The sequence below is a fragment of the Chenopodium album genome, chromosome 14, assembly GCF_948465745.1.
Source record: "Chenopodium album chromosome 14, dcCheAlbu1.1, whole genome shotgun sequence".
In the NCBI taxonomy this organism is placed as follows: Eukaryota; Viridiplantae; Streptophyta; class Magnoliopsida; order Caryophyllales; family Amaranthaceae; genus Chenopodium; species Chenopodium album.
Genome location: NC_137847.1, coordinates 1442210 through 1466322, shown reverse-complemented (window position 1 = coordinate 1466322; position 24113 = coordinate 1442210). Strand labels below are relative to the sequence as shown.

General features: G+C 35.2%; 1 protein-coding gene and 1 pseudogene across 5 annotated transcripts in view; one reads left to right on the top strand and one right to left on the bottom strand.

Moving 5' to 3' along the window:
- Positions 1-755: 755 nt before the first annotated feature.
- LOC145579682 (protein LURP-one-related 12 pseudogene) lies at positions 756-2289 on the bottom strand (annotated as a pseudogene). Its single transcript, XR_014099179.1, has 2 exons — positions 2057-2289; positions 756-1172 (listed from the first exon to the last, which is right to left on the bottom strand). The product of XR_014099179.1 is annotated as a protein LURP-one-related 12 pseudogene (transcript).
- An 8557-nt stretch (positions 2290-10846) lies between these two features.
- The window catches only part of LOC145579788 (uncharacterized), a 33771-nt gene continuing 20504 nt past the window's right edge, over positions 10847-24113 (top strand). Inside the window, exons 1-12 of one of the 4 annotated variants that reach the window (XM_081637040.1) lie at positions 10847-10971; positions 11931-11960; positions 12512-12595; positions 13458-13523; positions 14326-15787; positions 17197-17668; positions 18100-18187; positions 18280-18461; positions 18628-18764; positions 19100-19166; positions 21169-21331; positions 21422-21536. In XM_081637040.1, coding sequence (XP_081493166.1) covers positions 14766-15787; positions 17197-17668; positions 18100-18187; positions 18280-18461; positions 18628-18764; positions 19100-19166; positions 21169-21331; positions 21422-21536 — 2246 coding nt within the window. In that variant the 5' untranslated portion in view covers positions 10847-10971; positions 11931-11960; positions 12512-12595; positions 13458-13523; positions 14326-14765. Of the gene's footprint in view, positions 10972-11930; positions 11961-12164; positions 12252-12280; positions 12596-13457; positions 13524-14325; positions 15788-17196; positions 17669-18099; positions 18188-18279; positions 18462-18627; positions 18765-19099; positions 19167-21168; positions 21332-21421; positions 21537-24113 lie in introns of those variants that run through there. The other 3 variants (XM_081637043.1, XM_081637041.1, XM_081637042.1) reach the window with 3 other exon arrangements.

The window sequence follows — 24113 nt, the reverse complement described above, 5'->3', positions numbered from 1 at the left end:
ATCGGCAATGAACTAATGATATATGCAACCTTAGATTGCATATATAAACTTAGAACATATATTATGAAATGGTATAAATTTATGGCAAATATACGAGTCAATTGGTGTAAGAAGTGCAGGTGAGGTTTTTAAATAATTGTAAGAAATAGACAATGGTGTAATAGTTATTCGAAAGTAAAGGATATTCATTATATATATATTAAAAAAAAATAGAAAAAGGAACCATAATATAAGGACTAATTTAATATAAATATGTAGATATTTCCGAATTTGATGTACTTACAAAAGTTGCCACTATACAAAAATAGTGCACTGGTTGGATAGAAAAAAAAATTAAAATTCTAGTGCTAAACTTGAGGTCGTGTGTGATCTGAGTCTTGTACATTGGAGAGAAAAATAAAAACAGATTTATGAAACTTACATGAAAAAAATGCACTAAATGCCCTAAGTTATATTTCACACTTGTAACCACTAACCACTAACCACTGGTCCACTCCTAATTGTGATAATCTAAAATAAATAATTTGATTGTTATATGGTAAATAGAGCAAATACCATGACACTTCATAATTTACCACCGATAAACTCTTCTCTTAGCTTTTTCTCCCGTAAACAACAAAAATACCAAAGTTATTCTACTCTTTTGCTTAAAATAATTAAAATTTTGATCGTTAAATGTACTATTCATGTATAACTGTTAATTTTGTACAAGCCATCGGCCATCATCCTCCTAATCTCCTATGTACAAAAAAATCCTAGTGATGAAATTCCATGGGTGCAACCTCAACAACATCATCACCATCAATTCTATCAAGTGCTAAAACTAAGGCCATACCAAAAGCAGCATCAAAACCACCCTTAATACTAAGACTAAAAACTTCTCTTCCTAATAAAATTTTTCTAGTGGGCTCCACTTTTCGTTCGATCTGAGCCACTAATATTCTACACGTGGTATGATCAGATGAAGTGGACATATAATATATGGTGCACCTTCTCTCACTGAAACACCCTTCAATTTGGTACGTTGCATGAGATCCATCGTGTACTTCTACCATGATTTTGGACCGTCCGATCATTGTTGATTTCCATATGCTAAAGATGGGTGGTTGTTGATCATGATGCCCTAATTTTTCACCCATGAATCCTTCCCACCTTTGATGAAGTGTAGGCCTCTATTAATAATCCCATAGAAATAATAAAATAAATGTATTATAAGTACTACGTCATAAAATAAAATTAAAAAAAAAAAAGAAAAAATGGTGCTAAGTAGCTTTTTATGTCAAACTAAATGTTGTTTGACCACATCTTTTAAAAGAAACATTATATAAATTATAAAATGAGGTGACAATTATAAAAATCATACCTAGATGTATCATACATATTTTATACAAAGCATTCGGCAAAGAGTATATATTAGAATATGTATGATAATATATGTATTTACAACTTTAAGAGTTTGTTTTCATTGTCTTTTATCAATAATTACGCGTAATGACATTGTAAATAAATAATGGAATTGAGCTTTGAAGAAAAGGAAGTTTAGTATAAGCCAAAAAGGCTAATTATTAACAATTAGTGAAAATGAAACCCGCCTAGTAATATATTATAAGCCAAAAAGCATATACTTAAAATATGTCTTTCGACATGGCCGTGTGTTTGACAAACCAAAATTGATGTATAGCTATTAAGCAAACTTGAAGTAAATATCTTAAAATTCGAAAATTCGAAACACTTGTAAAGCTAATGGCTTTCAAATTCAGATGTATTGATTGAAATCCGGCCCTAACAACAATGCTTGGAGATGTATAAATTAGTCACCTTATATATATAAACTCATCTTAAGGAACAAATAAAATTCAACTTTTCAAGATTATATTGAGTGACAAATTAAACTTTAAAGCATTTTCTTCAAATTCGAAGAATTATCGATATTAAGATTAGCTTCTTTTAAAGCATGTAAAAGTGTTGACATATTTTAATAACCCTAAATAATATTGAGATTCAGTGTAACAACAAATATTGACAAAAAGGCTTAAATTTTGTTTAAATTACGTACCTTAGGGAGAAGGGTGAAGAGGGGCTTCCCGAAATGATCCATGAGAAGAAGGGGATGCTTAATAGGACCATACGAGTGAACTCGAAAAATGATATCGCCTTTCGAATCATACACTATGAAACCATCTCCTTGGCTAAACATTGAAGTTTTGTGAATTGTAAACTCTCTATCTTCTCTATAACAATACCTTTCTTGTACCATCACCTCTTTCTTCGACTTATTATCCTCCATTCTTTTTTCTTCACTTCAAATTAATGAAATTTTAGACGGTAATTTGCAAATTATGTAGCTATATAATTATATATTAACATATTACTATATATATTAATAGCATGTAGAAATATTAACTTGATGAAGGCGGCATCGACAACTAAGAACATACAACTATGAGTGGGTTGCCTCAAATTGAATTAATATAAATTAAGTTGAATGCTGTTTTTAATTAATCTTGTGTTAAGACTTGAGATGGATACAATTTTATGCTCTTAATTTTTAATTAATAGTCAATCTTATCACTTATATATGCCGGCAAGTTATTGTGTGAAATGTGACCACTTCCTCTCCTTTAGTTTTTATTTATTATTTAATTTGAATTGCAAAGAGTTGACATTTGGTGATTTAAACATAAAAAATAGGAAAAATTAACAACAAAGGTCCCAACTATGACCGGTCTTCTTTAAAAGGTCTCATCTTTCAAATAATCAAGGGCAGTCTCAACTATTGTACATATTTTCTTCCAATGGTCCGTAACCTTTAGCTTACTTGCTAAACCGGTTAAATTAACCACGTGGCATTGTAACATTGGGTTTTTTTTTTTTTTGGCTTCTCCTCCTCTCTGAGCTTTCCAATCAACCCCTTGCTAGAAATAACCACCTGCAACAGCCACCCCACCACAACAATACCTTCTAACCTACCTGAATCACAAAAGCACCAGCCAAACCGCCCCCACAAATCCACCAAGTCAGGCCACCCACGTGAGCCGCACCACAAAACCACCAATCGACGCACACCAAGAAGACATGAAGCCACCACCGTGCTGTCTCCCATCCTCATCCAAAAATTACCACCTACTAACCCACCCACACTACACTATCATCACCATAAATCCCACCAATATACTACACCAATTATGCAAAAATCAAAAGCTCTTACCATCCAAAATCAGGAAAAATAGCAGCAGCTTTGGAGGAGAATTGTGGCCGCGGCTCGAGATTCACGGTGAGTGAGCTTGAGGGATTAGGGTGAGATGGATCAGGGCCGAGAATCGCCACCATTGTAGCGTGTGCTATCACTGAGTGAACTCAGATGTCATTAGAGGAGATGAATGGAGGTAGAACTAATAAGGATATGATCACCATATTCACCATGCCATGCTAGTTGTTGTCCTACTGTTTGCTCAAGGAATAATTCTGTTATTTTGTTTGTAGTGTCAATGATTAGCTGTGTTTTGTCCTGTAGTTAGTATAAATGCTTCCTTGTAGGGTTGCCTCTTTTTGTAAGAAAGATTGATCGGTTTTGATCTCAATATCAGAATTTTCCCTTTCTTCTCTATCTCTCTTTTCTCTATTCTCTGTACTCTTTTAATCCCCTTGCATCAGGCTTAATCTCTCTTCATGGTATCAGAGCCAGTGATGAAAAATCGGGATATTTAGAAAGATCAAATCTTTCTCTATTAGTTGCACAAATCTCTACTCTAATTTATCTCTTTTTCTCTTAAAAATCAAGTCTTTATGGCAACTGATACAAACAGTGTGTTGTATTTACACCCTAATGATGGTTCTTATTCCATCTCTATTGACAAGCTCACTGGAGCTCATGATTACAGATCATGGAGGAGGTCTATGGAGATTGCCTGTCATGATTACATGGATACAGCTTGAAAAACAATTTTCTATGGCTAATGGTTCTAGAAAGTATAAGCTAAACAAGGATTTGTATAATCTTAAGCAAAACAATAATCCTGGGAATGTTTATTATATTGCTATGACTAGTCTTTGGGAGGAACTTGATTATATGAATCTTATGCCTGTCATTATTGAAACTTCAACTGAAATAAGAACCTTACTGAATACAATAACTAAGTCTCAGGAAGAAAGCAGACTTTTTCAATTCCTCAATGGCCTTGATGATTATTATAGTGCCATGAGAACTCAGTTACTTATGATGACCCCATTACCTACTGTTGACACTGCCTGTTCTATATTGCAACAAGAAGAAAGCCAAAGACAAGTTCTGCAGAAGTCTGATCCAGATACTTATGCTATGTACAGCAAGAATGCCCCTCAGTATACTGGAAGAAACCTGATATGTTCTGCTTGTGGGGGGGAAAGGTCATACTCAGACCATGTGTTGGACTGTTATAGGATATCCTACTTGGCATCCTAAACACAAACCAGCTGTTGTGAAGACAAACTCGAAGCACTCTGATCAGAAATTGAGTCACAGCAAATCCTCTCCTAGACTTGCTGTTGTGGCTCAGGTGGGGAGTTCTGGAGCTGGAAATGTGACTCTCACACAACAGTAATTTGAGCATATTCTCAAGCTCATGCCATCCTCAAGTGGGTTTGTCAAAGGTAGTGAAACTGATGAAGAAATAGACACCAATTTTTCTGGAATGGTGTCCTGTCACAATGCAGTTTGTATAACAGCAGAGTGGATACTTGACTTAGGAGCTTCAGACCATACGACATCCTGTCTAAGCTACCTTTCTAATCCCATGGAATCTAAAAATCGTCCCAAAATCATTCTTCCTACTGGTGCATCTGCTGCAATCTCTCATACTGGAGATGTAGAGTTAAACAACTCTCTTATTTTAAAAAATGTTCGGTGGTGCCTCCTTTTAAATATAATCTCTTATCTGTTCCAAAGCTCACTAAAGACTCTAATTGTGAAGTCAGCTTCTATGGCACTCACTGTGTTATAAAGGACACTCTTACAAAAAAAGGTGGAAGGAGTGGGAAAGGCTAGAAATGGCCTATATTACTCGGTAAATACACCATTCAATGATGAGGTTTCAAAGACCTCTCTCAGCAAATCTTACACTTGTCTCACAGTAAACTCTGAGAAAGATGCTTCATTTGCTATATGGCATCACAGGCTGGGACATGCTTCCCTGGGAAAATTGAAGCACATCCCTTGTGTAAAGAGATCAATCAAAGAAAACAGCCAAATTTTTGTAACCTGCCCTATGGCTAAGTTTACCAAACTACCCTATCAACTAAGTGATTCTCATGCCACTTCACCTTTTGAACTGATACACATGGATATCTGGGGTTCTTATAAAGTGTGTACAAGAGGGAAATACATGTACTTTCTTACCATTGTTGATGACTACTCCAGAAACACTTGGGTTTACTTGCTTTAACATAAATCCGATGTTTTATCGATCTCAGTTGAAAGCTTTCTATAACTATGCTCAGACACACTTTGACTCCAAAATCAAATTTCTCAGGTCAGACAATGCCTTAGAGTTTGATGATGGACCATGTCAAGAATTCTTTGCAAATTTGGGTATTGTGCACCAGACTTCATGTGTTGACAGACCTCAACAAAATGCAAGGGTAGAGAGAAAGCACAGACATATCCTTGAAATTGCCAAAGCTCTCAGGTTTCAAGCTGGATTGTCACTAGCTTATTGGGGTGAGTGTGTTATGACTGTTGTGCATATCATTAATAAATTACCTACACCCATTTTGCATAACAAAACTCCTTATGAAATGTTGTTTAAACCTGCTCTTAACTATGAACATATGAGAGTTTTTGGATGTTTATCTTTTGCTGCAAATCCCTCTATTGTCAAGGATAAGTTTCAACCTAGAGGTGTTGCCTGTGTATTTCTAGGATACCCTGCTACTCAGAAGGGTTACAGATTACTTGATATTCAAAGCAAAAGAATTTTTGTTTCCAGGGATGTGATATTCCATGAAACCATTTTCCCATTTCTGTTGCAATCTCTTGACAAATACATGAACCCTTTTCCACATTTTCTGTCATCAAATTCTAAACCCAATCCAGATCTCTTTTATGACATCACATCTATTGACAATATAGAAAACAATCTTGACTCTCAGAGTGAACATTCCTCTAAAGAAACTGAAACCAGTTCTGTTCCCATTTCATCACAAAATGCTCAAACCAGTTTTGTTCCTATTTCACCACAAAATGCTCACTCTTCCCAAAATGAAACTTCAACCACTTTTGCTGACACAAACCTAAGCCTAGAACCTCATCCTAGACAGAGCACCAAAGTCTCAAAACCACCAGGATGGTGGAAGGACTATGTTTTACCAAAAAAGAAAAAAGACAGACAAATTGCAAATCTGGTTGTAAAAGAAATACAACATGATTTTCATTGTTTCTTAACTACTCTTGCAGGACATAAGGATCCAATTCATTTTAAGCATGTTGTTGCTGAAAAATGCTGGGTTGATGCTATGCTATGAATCAAAAACTTGAGCAATGTGAAAAAAATGAAACCTGGGTGATCACCACTCTTCCACCTGGGAAAAGAGTGATTGGAAGCAAATGGGTGTTCAAAACGAAGTTCAAGCCCAATGGAGACATTGAGAGACACAAGGCCAGGATTGTAATCCTAGGTTGCAGACAACAGTAGGGCCTAGATTATGCAGAAACATTTGCACTAGTTGCAAAAATGACTACTGTAAGAGCCTTGTTAGTTGTTACTGTAATGCATGATTGGGTAACTGACAGGCTAAAGTCGTATCACCTAATCAAAAGTATTACCTAAATCCTCTAACTAAAGTAGATAGGGAAGTAGGGTCGAACCCACAGGGAAACTGGTCTTTCTACTCCTAATTAATTAATATAATCTAAATTATTAAAGTAACCAATTTGTTGTTTGTAATGTGAAATTATACTACGAAGATTGAGTTTAGAGAGAAAGTCGATAATAAGAAAGCCTAGGGTCATAGGTTCACCAATAATTAATATTCCGGGATAAAACATAACAATCAATTAATCAACATTGCACAGATAACATGATTAACAGGCTCTCGCAATTAATTAACCAACATAGATCTAACAGGCTCTCGCAATTAATTAACCAACATAGATCTAACAGGCTCTCGCAATTTACTAGATCTAAGTTCCTATTGAAAATAGCCTTTAATACTAAATTAACATCTGCTCGATTCATCAATTCAATATTGCTAAACATTCACAATCAAATTACATATGCTCGATTCATAATCTAATTGCAAAGAATTAAAACAATTCAATAAGAAATTATCATGCAATATCAATAATCAACAATAACAAATTATCCCTTCATATTAATTATGGATCCCCATAAACCCTAGAATTAAACTACTCAGACATAATTAAAATTAAACTAAACAAAGCAATTAAAGGAGACATGATGAAAGGAAGAAAATAAATAACTGAGATGAAACCAAGAGTTGTAGAGAGAGAAACAAGAGAGAAAATAATACTAAGAGTTTAAGAGAAGAGAGAAAGAAAAAAGTTAGAGAGAGAAAATAGAGAGTAAGGGAAGGGAGAAAAGAATTCCCCCCTAAATTCGCTTAACAAAAGCGTATTTATACTAAGCTAGAAAATCCTAAGTTAAAACAAATTAAACGACGCTTAAAACGTCCTCCAGAAACACGCGCCCGATCGGGCGAGGCACCGCCCGATCGGGCGCGCCTTTTTGATCGGACGAAGGGCTGCTGCGATATAAGTCTTCTTTGCCCGATCGGGCGCGCTATCGGGCGGATCATCGGGCGGACCATCGGGCGGACACCTTTGGGCCGCTTGGACTCCTCGTTTGGGCTCGTAACCTGGCCCAAACCAAATATCCTCTTTGGGGCTTAAATCATTCGGTCCAAATGCCTCTTCTTCACACAAGTCGAGCCCTTATTCACCGGCTTGATTACTCTAACCGATCTTGGGCTATGAAAGATGGTCGTGCTCCTCCAATGCTCGTAGTTGCTCCATAAAATCCTGGGAAAATGCTCCAAAGGTGCAATTCCCTACAAAACTCAACCAAAACTACGAAAACACTAGAAAACACATATTAGTAATAAAAGTGGCTCTAAAGAGCCAAAAACACTACTAATTATGACCAAGGGACGGGGGTAAAATACTATATAAAATAGACATATCAGTAACTGTTCAAATGGATGTAACAAATGCTTTTTTACATGGAGAAATAGAAGAGGATGTTTACATGTCCCACCCACAAGGATACACTTCATATGGCAGCAGAATCTCTCTGAACAATGCAGGATCACAGTTTAAAAATCCCAAACTAGTGGGAAAGTTGGTGAAATCTCTTTATGGTCTTAAACAAGCACCTAGACAATGGTTCTCTAAGATTTCTTCCACTCTTTTGTCTTTTGGTTATAAGAAGTCTAAGGCAGATTATAGTCTCTTCACTAAGGTTGCTGGAAAATCAATTACAGCTATCTTAGTTTATGTTGATGATCTCTTGATCACTGGAAGTGACTCTGAAGAAATCAATCATCTCAAGGCTATGCTATCAACTCACTTTCACATGAAATATTTGGGACAGCTTAGATATTTTCTTGGTCTTGAAATAGACCAATCTGATAAAGGCATATTTGTCTCTCAAAGAAAATATGTTACTGATCTTTTAAAGGATCAGGGAATGACTAATGTCAAGCCTCTCAAGCTCCCTATGGATTCTCATCTCAAACTATCAGTTGACAAAGGCACTTCATTACCTAATACTATGTTTTATCAGCAGCTTGTTGGGAAATTGATTTATCTCACTGTCACAAGACCTGATATTGCTTTCTCTGTTGAAATCTTAAGTCAGTTTATGCATTATCCCACATCTGTTCATATGCAGGCTGCTAAGAGACTTCTCAGGTACCTTGTTGGTACTAAAAATCAAGGCATCTTATTAGCTTCATCCTTTGCAGCTCAGCTTACTGCCTATGCTAATAGTGATTGGGCTAGCTGCCCCAATACTAGAAGATCTACTACAGGATATTGTGTTCTTCTTGGAGACTCTCCTATTTCTTGGAAGGCTAAGAAACAATCTGTAGTAGCCCTTTCTACTGCTAAAGTTGATTATAGGGCTATGGCACTAACAGCCTGTGAAGTAACATGGCTCAAATCTTTGCTTAAGGACTTTGAACTGAATAATCTTGGTCCAACTCTTTTGAAAAGTGACAGTCAAGCTGCAATTGCAATTGCTGCAAACCCAGTCTTACATGAAAGAACTAAACATGTAGAAATAAACTGTCACTATATTCGAGACATGGTTAAGAATGGTGCACTGATCACTCAGCATGTTTCGTCAAAGGATCAGCTAGCTGATGTTCTTACAAAGATCCTGCCAGTCAAACAACACAATGATTTGCTACTCAAGCTGGGTGTTGTCTCTCCTTCCACCACTCAGCTTGAGGAGGGGGAGGGGGGTAATAAAGATATGATCACCATATTCACCATGCCATGCCAGCTGTTGTCCTACTGTTTGCTCAAGGAATAATTCTGTTATTTTGTTTGTAGTGTCAATGATTAGCTGTGTTTTGTCCTATATTTAGTATAAATGCTTCCTTGTAGGGTTGCCTCTTTTTGTAAGAAAGATTAATCGGTTTTGATCTGAATATCAGAATTTTCCCTTTCTTCTCTATCTCTCTTTTCTCTATTCTCTATACTCTTTTAATCCCCTTGAATCAGGCTCAATCTCTCTTCAAGAAGAGAATGATGGTGGTGACGATTGGGGTGGTGGATTGGTGGTTCAAGTGTGGAGGGTGGAGACTAGGAGCAGTTGTGGTGGTTAAGTCATGAAAGGAGAGAGATTGAGAATAAATTATTGTAATTAAAACATATTACCGGTTTAACAGGTAACAAGTTATACCGGACTGTTTTGAGAAGAAATTGTTATAGTTGGGATTGTCCTTGGTTATTTGAAAGGTGAGACCTTATATAATTGGGACCTTTGTTGTTAATTTTTCCCAAAAAATAAAAAAATACTTCGTAAAAAAAATTGTTCTTTAATGAAGTACTGTATGTTTTTTTTTAAAACTTATCACTTGGTTCTCTTGAGAAGCATAAAAAGACTTCTCCTTTATTGAATCCATTAATTCCACGATAGACTTATATAACACTAGAAATAGAGTATATTCCATAACATAATTAGTTTGATCACGAGTACATAATTATTAAAAAAAAAAAGCTGTTAATTAACTTGTCACGAGTATATAAACACAAATTCTTAATTAAGACAGACTTTCATCAAGACGGGTTAAAGTTATTATTTAAATTTACCGTCATTGTAACTTTCTTGATTAAAGTTACCGTTAAATTAACCGTCATTAATACATGATTTTTTTAGGAAATAATTATATTTTTCTTTTTCTTTTTTAAATATTACGGAGTAATTTTTTTTTTTTTTTTTTTGGAGAAAGAGTCAGTACTATTCCAAATATGGTAAAAGTAGAAAAAAAATCTTAATATATGGTATATGCTCAACATTGTATATTTGTATATGCTCCAAATATGATAAAAGTGGAAAAAAAATCTTAATTTATGGTAAAAACTAAAAAGTCTACTCCGTATATAGTAATTGGAAAATTTGTCAAAAACAACTTTTTAAAGTGTCCACTTTATTTAAAACAACCTTTTAAATATTTTTTTGCAACATCAGACCACATTATAATTTTTTTTTACCAAAGACAACCTAATGTTACTTTCCGGCGTTGACTCTATTTTTTCCGATGTTGACCACGAGTGTGCGAGGCACGTGACCTCCTATATTGCTTATTACACCCCTTTCCCTTCCAATTAACTCCTATCAAAACCCCCTGTTTCTCTCTCATCCCTCTTTTACGTTCAAATGGAAAAAATTGCAAAGTAAATTCCTCTAAAGCCATCTGAATCTGGGAATTCAAGTTTTCAACCAAGCATTTCATCAATTTCGAACTTAGGTATTGTGGTTTCTGTTATTTAAAGTATTTTGTTTTTCTGTAATTGTTGTTTTTGGAAATTAGGGTTTTTTCCCCCAAATTTTTGAAATCGAAATAATTGACAAAGGATTTTCAATTATGCAGCATTCATGGGATTTTGTATTACTTGATAATTGACAGAGCTTTCTTCTTCCCTTTATCTCTGACCATGGCAGCAAATTTTGGAAAACAAAAAGAAAAAAAAATCAGGGAATAAACGATAATATGAGCAATTTTAAAACTTTAAACTAGATTGCATAAATGAATACTAACTCTATTTAGAATCTCTTAATTAATGGAAGCTGAGAAGAATTGCAGAGGGGATTGATGACAAATAGTGATTTTTGTCTCCAAAGTTGAATGAGAGAGAAGGAGGGGATTAGTACGATGAGTGAATTTGAGGGAATGGGGTGTAATAAGCAATATCCGAGGTCACGTGCCTCGCACACTCGTGGTCAACATCGGAAAAAATAGAGTCAATGCCGGAAAGTATCATTAGGTTGTCTTTGATAAAAAAAATTTATAATGTGGTTTGAAGTTGCAAAAAAAAAATTTAAAAGCTTGTTTTAAATAAAGTGGACACTTTAAAAGATTGTTTTTAATAAATTTTCCATAGTAATTTAACACTTTTTTTTTTTTCTTGCCATATTACTCCAAAATTGCAATCCGTTACTCCAACTCATGGATTTCTCCAAATTAAAAATAAAATAAAATAAAACTTCTACTAGAATTTTTATTTATTTATTTATTTATTTATTTTTAATTTAGAAAGAAAACATCTACTTCCATAAGTTTCACATTGTTTTTTTTTAAGGAAAGCTTCACTTGTACTACTTAGTACTCCGTATTTTTTTTCTTTCTCATTCTAATTAAGTAATTATACATACGTACGTCGCATTTAATTTCTTACATTTATATTTGCTCACTCTCCTACATTGAAGCATACTCTGAAGCCTTCCACTGAAGCAGAGGTAAGATAGTGTTTTTCAATCATCGTAATTCATTATCTATGATTTAGTTGATTTGATTTGTGTCAATTTAGGGTTTTGATTATTCCAATAGTTTTATCCATTAAGTCATATTTTTAATTTTAGTTGAGTGTTGCAAGCTTTTTGTATCATATGAAATTAATTTCAAAGTCGAATTAAATTGTTGGTTTTAATTATTGTGTACAGATTGATTAATTGGGGGATTGAATTATCAACATCAAAACTCAAGCAATTGTATCAAAATTTTAATCTCTATTTCCTTCCTTAAGCATGGTTTGTGAATTGGTAGATTTGTTCACTTTTACAGCACCTTTCATAGTTATTACTATAGCTGTATTGAGAAGATATCTTGCTTTTAAACGAATCATAACTCACAAGTTCGGTATCATTGTGATTTTCAGTTTTACTGTAGTACTCCGTATAGTTTATAAAAAAAAGTTACTAGTATTTCATATAATGTTGTTATTAGTATTTAGTTCCGCATTTATAGTGTTGTTCCTTCTAACATAATTTAACATTATTCATATATGCAGGGTCATCTTTGGAAGTTTGGAGGCCCTGTGCTAATGAAAGTATTGCATGACTAGAAAGTAACGAGGCTCTGCAAATTTGTTAAGGTCAACTATTTGATACAATTTATGTTATCATCCAGATAAAAATAGTTTTAATTGGAACTAGTTTTTTTTAAGTCCGAGCTATCCCCGTGTTACTATATTATTTTCATCATAAAAATCTTTAAATTTTAATAAATTGGCATGTAATATTGTACTGGCTAACACCTTAAAGTTTGAAGGTAAGGTAATATTGTACTGGATAGCACCTTAAAGTTTAAACTTAAGGTTTTGGGTTCAAATCTTATAAGAACTATATTTTTTAAATAAAGTGTGAAATCGGATTAAATGAAAGAGTGCCGCATAGTTTAAACATATGGTGTAATAAAATAAGGAGAGCGACAATGACACGTGACACCTAAACTTGTTTAGAAACACTTTTTTATATAAAGTACGGAGTATAGATAAATTATTATATCCTCTATATCACTATGGTTAATTCAATAGAAACTTATGATTATTCTATCAAAAGCTTTAATTTTTATTTTATTTTCGTTTTTTCACAACCATTATTATATTTCCTAATTTTTAGGAATTATTGATAAACTAAATAAAGTTACATTATTTTAAAAAAAAATGAAAATTGAAGCAGCAATTATATTAAAATTGAAGAAAATTAAAAATATAATAGATAAAACATGGAAATATATAATTGAATAATCATTGTGGAAAAATTATAGTTTTATTTTCTTGGTTTGCTCTAAAATTTTGGTTTGCACTTATTACTTATATACTTATTACTTATATACTCTATAAATAAGAATAAGGTGAAAAGGGCAAATCCCATTCACATGACTTATGGAGAGTACTTCATTTATTCTATTAGTACTTAGGTAATTTTTTTCATGTTTATTTATGCTTGTTGCAGTTACCAAGATATGCACGACGTGAGCGCTATGAACTTCCAATTCCTTGTGCCCATACCAATTTGAAGGTGATAAAATTGTATTATTTTGATGTCTTGTGGTTGCCAGTTGCTGCCTATTTGTTGCGAAGTGCATCTGTGTTGGATTGTATGGTGCTTACTAAGTCTCATAGGAATACTTATGGATTTGAATCTTGGCGTTGGTCTTTTAACAAGATGTAATTATCAAATGTTGTATGCAAATATATTAAGAATTCGTTGAGTGGAAAAGCTTCATCAACCAATGCGGAATTGAACATTAAATAATCTCTCTCGAATAATTATTGGTTAAGTAATTGTATTATTTATTTTGAAAAGTTTTCGTGTAAGTAGGAATGGCAGTAGGCTTGGACCTTACCCTATTTAAGGGTATGGATTATGGGGTACTTATTTTTTCTTTTGTAACTTTGTAAGCTAATTAATTAATTTATGAGTAATGCTATGTATATATTAGTTCGTGAAAAAATAGTATTAGCGATAATTTGGTGGAGTTGGTGGGGAATTTACCTTGTTACTTTGAGTTCACAAATTCGTGTCCCACCAACTACATTTGCTTGAGTGCAGCCTTGTGTAGGTAGATTTCCTTCACTCTCAAGTGTTAACATGTGTAGTTAGGCTAACTTAACCTGTAAGAGGTGCTGACGGTGTTGTTCACTAGGATCTATTATCTTACCAACTATTGTACTACCTACGATTATTTTTAGTTGTAACTTTGGGGTATTATTTGAGAGATATCAAATATTCTAAAGTTGCAACTAAAAAAAATCAGAGGTAGTATTTGTATTCTTATAGTCAATTCAATGTCTAATTAGCAATGTTAGTTGTTTTGCAGCGTTACTGACAAAAACCAAAGCTTGATATTCGATTTATAGTCCCATGGAGGCAAGCAAGACTTTGATGATAGTTGATCACTATGGTGAGGAATTCAGTCATTCACCACCTTATTTATTACCTTGAGATCACAAGACCGAGTCTCTCATCTATGACACCACTTGGAGATGAAATTCCCTTACCTTTCTTGGCCTCCTCCTCTTAAATGTCTAACCAGGAAATACCAAACCAAAAAACCCGTGAGCATGTCAAACCTACTCTAAAGAATTTTATACCTATCATCCGAAGCACTAGCTAGTTTTGTTGAACAAGCCCTTTCACATCTCCCGCGCTTCAATTCCAACATAACCAATTACAGCATACTCCTCTATCACAGTTATGTTATTACATCTTTCTAAATTCTAACACACCTTCTTCGTCATTTCCTTGATTCAACCAACAATGGCGTCGATCTCACCATCTTCCGACGCAAAACCATGGGAGTCAATGCTTCCAGGTCCACCAGGCCGCAACAATGGCGGCGCCTCCGACATCACCTCCGCCGGCCTCCTCGCCTTCGCTTCCGGCAGCTCAGTCTCTCTCATCGACACTCGATCCATGCAACTACTCTCTGTCATTCCTCTCCCTCCTCCACCTTCTTCTCTCTCCTACTCTTCTTCTTCCTCCCCTTCTCTCTCCCCTTTCGTCACCTCCGTTCGTTGGGCCCCACTTTCTCTCCGCCAATTCGACATCCTCTCCTCCGATTCTCTCTCCTCTTCTCACCTTCTTCTTGCTGTCGGAGATCGTCAAGGGCGATTATCGCTTCTCGATTTCAAATCTCGAGTTCCGATTCTATGGTTTGATTCAGATCACAACTCGCTGAAACTGGGTATTCAGGATATTTGCTGGGTTAAATCTACTCTTGATTCGTGGGCAATTGCCGCCATTACTGGACCTCATCTTTTGTGTTTGTTCTCATCTTCTACCGGAAAATGCTTCTTCAAATACGACGCCGTTTCGGAGTTCTTGTCCTGTATTCGTCGTGATCCGTTTGATTCTCGGCACTTTGTTGTGTTAGGGTTGAAGGGATTCTTACTTTCAGTCAAAATTACCGGAGAATCGGAAGACGGTATCGTTTTGAATGAGCTTCAGATTCGGACTGATTCGTCGGAATTGGCGAAATTGGAGAAGGATTTGGGTGGTAGTGGTGGTGGTGGGGGTAATAATAGTGCTAACACTTCTCCGACATCGGCAATTTTCCCTAATTATCCGGCTAAATGTGCGTTTTCGCCCGGGTGGCGGCATATATTGTTTGTGTCATTTCCCAGGGAGCTTGTGGTGTATGATTTGCATTATGAGACGGCATTGTTTGCCGCGAATTTGCCTCGTGGAGGGAAGTTTCTTGATGTCTTGCCTGATCCGAATAGCGAATTGTTGTACTCTGTGCATCTTGATGGGAAGCTTAGCACTTGGAGACGTCGAGAGTGAGTGAGCTTTACCTTGTTTTTAAGCTCCTACATTGTTGTCAATATGATCATGGTTGGTAGTTTGTTCATTATTTATGTTGGGAATTTACATTTAGGTGCAATTAAAGGTGAAATTATGATTATGATTGTTGTACTTTGAAATTGGAGTGTTACATTGTCAATGTGGGAAATTTCAAATTTGGATGTTACCTGTAATTTGGTGAAACAAGCATTCTAACCTCAAAATAGGAACGAAGCATCATTAGCAATTTAGCATATTTTGTTGTCAATTTGGGGTTGATGTGCATCGAGAATGTGCTGGGGAATAGATTGTCTTGGAAATTTTTGCGTGAAAAAAAAAGAAAAGAACATTGTCTTCTTAAATTGCCAACGTAGGTTGAATATGGAATTGCATTTGAGTCTCACATTGTGAATGTGTGCAAAATCAAATATTTATTGCTTTAGGGAAAGAGTTTTATCCTTTTAATTTGGGAGAATGGCTGTAAGAATTGATCTTCTTTCTTTTATTTTGAATGGTTTTAGCTTGAGAGGAATAGATTGGTCTAATGGAAAGTTGATGCATGTCATAACTCTTAAGGAAGGTTAGAGATCTTTCCGATGTAATCATGTTCGGTGGAGTTGAGGCCATAGAGATTGCCTTATTAAGGCAGCCAGTGGCTCCCAAGGAACATTACGTGTCTATTCTGTATATTACAATGTTTTGTTCAATAGATGGTAAAATCATATCTTCTACTATATTATAAGCTATTGCGGCTATGTGACTATTTCTTGTTGGAAGGAGTATAGGATAGAATAACTTGTTATGCTTATTGGTTTTATTGATAATCAAGGATCAGAAACCATGTTAGTTATTCTTGACAAAAGTTTTACACAAGTCAATAACTGATTATTTATTTAATCGTAGGTGGCTTGTTCACAGGGGAAATTAAATAAGACATAGGATTGGACTGTAGGAGGGAAGAATTGGGTTTGGTCGGTAGAAGGACTCACAGAGTGTAGATGTGGCATCAAAGGTGAGCAACTATTAGGAAACCATATTCATTTATGAGAACAGATACAGGAACTAATTGGTGGGTATTATGAAAAATGATTACAGAAGATTAAGTTGATTAACTGACCAGAAGCAAGTTCAAGCTAATGTGAGCTCTAGTAAAGGGTAAACTGGTGAAGGACTTTTGCGATTGACATTGTTATGAGTTGGCTGTGTTCTGCATAGTGATAATTTTGGTTAGTTGTAAAATAGAAATTTTTGTTTTTTGTGAATAATTAAAGATAGCCTTTTCTGATTAAGCTAGCATAATTTGATAAAAACATATCAGCTTCATTCATGCCATCTTTGTTGTATTCACATCCTTCTTTTTTTCTTGGATGATTTGGGGAGAATCCTAATTTATATTTCATCACAGAGGTGAACAGGCATATACGAATTGTTCAACACAAGAGTTGATGCCCTCTGTTGGCTCGTCTGCTCCTTCTCCCTCCATTCTCGCTGCTGTAGTATGTGAATCTGATTATGCTCTCCAAAATGTTGGCAAAATTTACTCTGATGTGCCTCATACTCCTTTTAGTGACGAGGACTTTGACAATCCTTTTGATTTTTGTGACGAGTCACTTCCTGCCTCAAAAACTCATTTGATCTCTATTTCTGATGATGGAAAAGTATGGAACTGGCTCTTAACTGCTGAAGGACCTGAGGTGACTCCCAAAGATGTGTCAAAGTTGAAAGAACATGTGAATGAAAATGGATCACGTGTTTCAGATATGAGTGCTGGTAATGACACTTCTGAGGGATCTCTGACAAGCCAAAGATCTGAACGTACGAAGGGAAGAGAGCGTTCATCTAATTTGACTGTCTATCCTGAAGACACACTATTCAAGGTTGGTCAAACTTCTTTCTTACTATTCTTTTTCCTTGGGTGAGTTAATTAATTATAGTATTATATTATGTTTTATTCCTTTATAAGCTTTTGGTTTCATACAAGAATTGAACCTATTGGTAACTGGCCAAATATTAGTTATATCTTGTGATTGATGGTTGTTGAAAAGCAAAAATCAATCTGTATTTGGTTGGTCCAGTGAATGAAGTAGAAGGATGTGCTCAATTGTGTTGTCCAGAAACTCTAGATTTATTTCCAGGTTGCTCTATTGTTTACTAGTTACTTGAATTGGGTCTTATCTATTTCTCTCTCTCTTTTTTTTTTTTTTTTTTTTTTTTTTTTTTTTTTTTTTTGTATTATAGTTTGGTAATGTATGGTATAATATTTTATTATAGATTCATATACGCACTCACATAACAATGAAATCTGCAGATAATCTTAGTAGGACAGCTCCATCTAATATCTTCAACTGTGACTACGCTTGCTGTACCATCCCCTTCTTTGACAGCTACTTTGGCCCGTTAGTTTCATTTCTGATTATTCTCTACTTTAAAATGGATTATATTATTTATATTTTGGCATTACTGAATTCTGCATTTGTTTTCTCTGAAGGTGGTGGTAATCATCCTGCTGTGGCTGTTCCTCTGGTTGCTCTGGGTACCCAAAGTGGTGCAATTGAGATCATTGATGTCTCTGCCAACGCAGTTACAACTTCCTTTTCTGTTCACCATGGGATTGTTAGGGGATTAAGATGGCTTGGAAATTCTCGGCTGGTGTCATTTTCTTACACTCAGGTAATAGAATGCATAATGATATTCATATATTAAGTTGTGGACTTCCTTGCTTATACCTGTTGTTGTCTGGATTAGTCAGATGAGGTGGCAGGCCTCTGCTTATAATCATTGTCCTCGCTCACGGATTTTTGTTTAATGAAAAGAAAATGCATTTGGGTGGTTGCAGGCCAATGAAAAATCTGGAGGCTACATTAACAGGCTTGTTGTGACCTGTGTTAGAAGTGGTTTTAATCGGGCATTTCGGGTTCTTCAAAAGCCAGAAAGGGCACCCATTCGAGCTCTCAGAGCATCTTCATCCGGAAGGTTAACACTGAATCTCAAATCTGACTTGGCTATGTAGATATCTGCTCTTTTTCTGTGCAACTCTTTTCCTTTGTGGTTTAAATACTCTCTGAACAAGCAGGGACAACAAACGTAATATTGCTTGAATTGCATTTGGTTTCTTGTTGCATCAAGACTACCTTAGTTAGTTGTAGTATGGGATACTTTGCAACTTGAAAATAGTAAGATGCTTTACTTTTGTTTGACAAGTGCATTTCATTCTCCCTGTCACCCCACCCCCCCACCCCCCCAAAAAAAAAAAGGAAAAAGAAATATGTGCTAATGATTTGATTTGAATTGTTGGCTTAATTATGCAGATATCTGCTACTTCTATTTCGTGATGCTCCTGTAGAGGTGTGGGCGATGACGAAGAACCCAATTATGGTCAGCTGTTAAATTCTTATATATGTTGGGCTAGTTTGATTCTTATTATCCTGCATGTTAGAAACTAAGATAAATGTATATTTTGTAACGTTTAAATTTTACTTTTCCACCTGAAAGTGCTTTTGTTTGCCTTTACTAGTGGAGTTGTATGATCCTAATTGCTTGCAACTATATTTCAGGATTTCTTATTGCCTTTTAGACGAGTTAATAATTTACGTAGTTTAAATTAATGTTTTGAGGATCATGGATGAGTTCTATACTTGTAGAATATGAACATAATTGTTGGTGGGCCTGTAGAAAAACTAATGAATGTAAATAGCAATCATAGCATCATGTTTGCTGCTTGTGACCCTTTACTGGATACCTCACTTCTTCTCTAAAATCCTGTAAGTGTTTGAAACCAAACTAAACCCCAGGAATTCTGCAGAGTACATTAACATTTTGAGTAAATACCAATTAATTTTATCATGTCAGAACTGATTTTTAAGCTGGTTGTAACTATATGTTTATATGATTGTTAGCAGTTTTTTCTCCTTACAAAAGGAGGAAACAGTTTACGGTATAATTTAAGAATTAAAATTGTGGATTTAGCAACGTTTAGTGTCCAAAACTGTTTAGGTTGACGTGTTCTTTATCCCTATGCCAATAAGTATGTGCTTGGCCAGGCTCCTAGAGCAGTTCCTAGGAGTGAGATATAGAAACTTGGCCAAACAAAGGTTTTGAGAGAAGTAAAGAAAATGCTCATTAGAAGCCTATACCAGCTTTTGGTACAAGGTCCTAAATGAAGCTATGAAGCTATGAAGCTTTGGTATTATTTCACTTTGGTGCCTTGTGTTCACTAATTCCTTTTTGGAGTCCTGACATTTAAACATTTGTTTACGTTAGTGCCCTTTTGATAAGATTTTCATTTAAGCAATTGAGTCATGTGCCTTTATGGTGTTCATCAACTGGCATTTGTCTAAAAGATTCACACTTTAACCTATCCAAGCTTCCAAAAATCAATTCTTTCCTTTTATGTTTCTCCACATCTGTTTTAAAACCTTAGAAAAGAGGATATAACTTGACATATTTATAAAATTAACCAAAACTTAAATAATAAAAAAAAGGAGACTTGTATATTGCTTTTGTTGGAGCTTAATCAAGACATTAAACAAAAATGGTAGGAAAGGAAATTAGTTAAACTTGACTCTTTGTTGCTAAGCACTATAGTGAATAAAGTTGTAACTTTAGGAACATAAAAATAATTACTAATAACACGGCACCAAAGTAGAAATTATATTTCAGATACAAATGAAGTAAATGTGAACTTTGCTTTAATTGCTTTGCCCAACAAATTTAATGCTGGCCCTATGCTGCTGTTTGTTTGCATCATTTTTGACACAGCTGTTTAACTGTAGTTCACATGCTCTTGATAGGATGAGGAGTTACGGGCTTTGGATTCTTTGTGTCTTAGAAAACCTCACCAGAGCCTAGAGTTTGTTTGTTTTTCATGGTGCTCTGGAATTATAAAATACCACACAAATTGACAATTCTTTAAATTGAGTGGAGTGATGTGAACTTTTCTGTAAGTTTGTGTAAGTATGGGGAGACAGGGAGGCATATATATTTATAGATTGCAAGCTGGCTAAGTTTTTGTGGTATAGATTTGATATGGAAGTGAAAGAGTAAAAAATGTCTTTTTACAAAAGTTAATCTGATGATTGGCAAGGTATATAGGAGAGAGTTAGTAGAATGAAGGGAAGCATGTCAATAATATGTCTAGTGTTTCTTTTCGAAATGCTAGCACTCTCTTGACCTTCAAAATGATTTTGGTACAATTTGTTTCTCGAGATCCTTTTCTTTGTTTATTTGTCAAAATGATCTAGTTAATGCCTTTAAATATGTTTAATACATGTCATTCATTCTGCTGTAAAGATTTTGTATTCCTAATTTTCTCAGACATTTCTATAATTTTGGTGTTATTTGGTCTATATTCTTATCATCTCTATTTCTTTAATTTTAGCTTAGATCACTAGCACTTCCATTTACAGTACTGGAGTGGACTCTTCCAACAGTTCCTCGACCAGCTGCATCAACCAGGGAATCCTCAATATCATTGAAAGACCGTATTGTTGGCACGCAGACGGGGACATCATCTCCGTCAAATGATACTTCAGAAGAATCTAGTAAGCTTCATTTCCATAATATTTAAGATAAAAATAATATATATGGACTGCTAATGGCTATTTACTCATGAAATCCGCTCTGATTTGCAGAGCCTGGGAGTTCTGAGGGACCTCAGGATGAGAGCTCTGAGAGTTTTGCTTTTGCACTTGTCAATGGCGCCCTTGGAGTATTTGAGGTCCAAGGCCGTAGGATAAAAGATTTCAGGTATATATTATTTTTCGATGCTGCTCAGAAATTGTATCTGATTGATTTTATACTTTGTTGTCTGATTGGGGACTCCTCTTTTTCTTTGGTTTATAATAATGTTATCATATTAGGTGTTGTTATTTGTGGTTGATGATCAATGAGTCTGAGTTTTGTTCTAGTCACATAATATTTAGTGGCTTATTTCACTTTCTATTGCTGATTAACAAGACCATGTATGAGAGATTGGCTTTAGCCTATCCCTCTACCAAGCTATGACACAATCTTGGGGAATTTTAATTTAGCATTAGGCTCATAGGAATTTGAAGGTTTCATCTTGTAAAACACGACTTACAGCATACTAGGTTTGATGATCTTGATATGAGAATAAATGGTCTATCTTCCTTCTAGAGGAAATCTAGCCAGGATGTTATGTGCTCCAACTGTGACATCCTCTGGGAATTTATTCCATGGGGCTGGGCCTTTCATTCCGAGATAATAGTGAATTTCCTGCTGTTCCAATAATTAAATTACTTTGTAATTTCATCAAAGTAGAATGATATAGGAAGCAAGCAAGAAATATCACTATATCATCAGTATTTAATAAAGAGAAACAAGTATTAAGTCAGATTTGGGCTTGTGACGAAACAAATAGGTTTTGTAGGATAAAGGCTGACGGTGGATCTCAAATGATATGAGTGATTGATAGGTCTCCCTTAGAAGAGTACATATGACTTTCAACAATGATGGAGGAACAGAGTTTGAGAATTCATGAGAAGATTCTGGCTAGAACAGCATTATGCTTAGCGTTTTTATTTTATAAATCCTCTCAGCCTCTCATATGTGCTGATCCATTTGGACTTGGAAAATCTTTTGGATTGGCTATTTGTTGGGTTGCATGGCCCCAAATTTCATTTAGCCCCATTCTAGCTTCTAAAATTTACTAGTAAATGCTGGATCATTTGTGAAAATCTTGCATGATCCCATCTTACTGCTCTCGTGAGTCAGAAACTTAGAGCATGCTAGATCATTCTAAACTTTTGTCCTTTGTGAAAAAACATTTGGGAGCATTATGATAAAAGGATCTTAACATTTCTAGAAGTCGGTCAACCGACCTTTGCCAAGACTTATTTGCTGACATACTTCAAGACTTCAAGTATAATATATGTGAGTTGCTCTTCATTTCACAACACCCATAAGAAGCCATACATTACGAGCTTTCTTTGGAATGGACCCTCTTTGTGCACTACGAGAATACAATAATACATTCACAGTGTATTATAGCAGCTTTGACAGTTGAGTACTGATGAAATGTTCTGAGTTGTGTATTATGTGACACTGAGTAGGTGGATTAGGGACCAAAATAGCTTGTGGTTACAGATATGAGGATAGCTAGTGCAATGTTCTGATTTTTAATTCTAGATGAATGCTCTTTCTGTCCCCAAGATTGCCCCAAACCTCAGAAGCTAGTGCAGATTTGTTCACATGGGCGGGCACAATTATTGATGAGAAGAGAGAGAGAGAGAGAGAATGTGGGGTTGCAAGTGGGAAAATGTAGCAGTTAAGGTATGAAGCAATTTTTAGGACATCCATATTTAGCATATGAGCAGCAATAAATAGCACATTTGTACATGCCACTGCTAGTAATCTTCGGGTAAGGTTGTTTGTGTCACTATATCTTGCACTACGCAAACCTTGAGTCCTTGAGTGTGGTGGGATCCTAACTGGCTTTCATGACTCTAGAGTGGATCATGTTGGCTAGGGTGGGATCCTAACTAACTTTCATGACTCTAGAGTGGATCCTAACTGGATTTCATGACTCTAGAGTGGATCCTAACTAGCTTTCATGACTCTAGAGTAGATCATGCTAGGGGTGAAAGTTCGGTGTTCGGTTTGGATTTTGACCCAAACCGAAATAATTCGGTTTTGAAATTTCCAAATCGAAACCAAACCGAATTAAATCTAAAACCGAACCAATCCAAACTGAAATTTAAAAATCTAATTCAGTTCCGAACCGAAAACCGAATTTCTCAGGTTTTTTTCCCAGATTGTTGAAATGTAAAAAAAAAAAACAATCAAAATTATAATTAACAGATCTAAAAAAAATAGTACAAAAAGAAGTAGTACAACTATGATTATCATTAAATTATATGGATTACAACACTATTTTTACAAGAATACTATGATTTCGGTAAGATCATGCAAAACATAACTTGTTCAATTGACTTTATAATCTTTTAATACAATTACATAGTACATAAAATATAATCAAGAAAGATTGTATTAATCGTTTAAAACTACTGTAATTCGTTTAAAAATTCACCAAAACTTTCTTTTCTGAAAATTAGGTATGAATACCCAAATAATGCAACAGCAAAACCATGGATGGGTACCAATAACCCCAGAAAAAGCATTGACAACAACAACTTCTTCACATGAATCCGGTCGTAATATGGACTATGAGAAAGGAGAGATGATATGAGAGAGGAGAGGGATTGGATTAATCAATGATGATGATGGCAATTCCATTTTTTTCACTCATAAATTAAATTTGAGATGAAAAGAGGAAAGATGAGGGAGACAGAAGTGAGGCGTGAA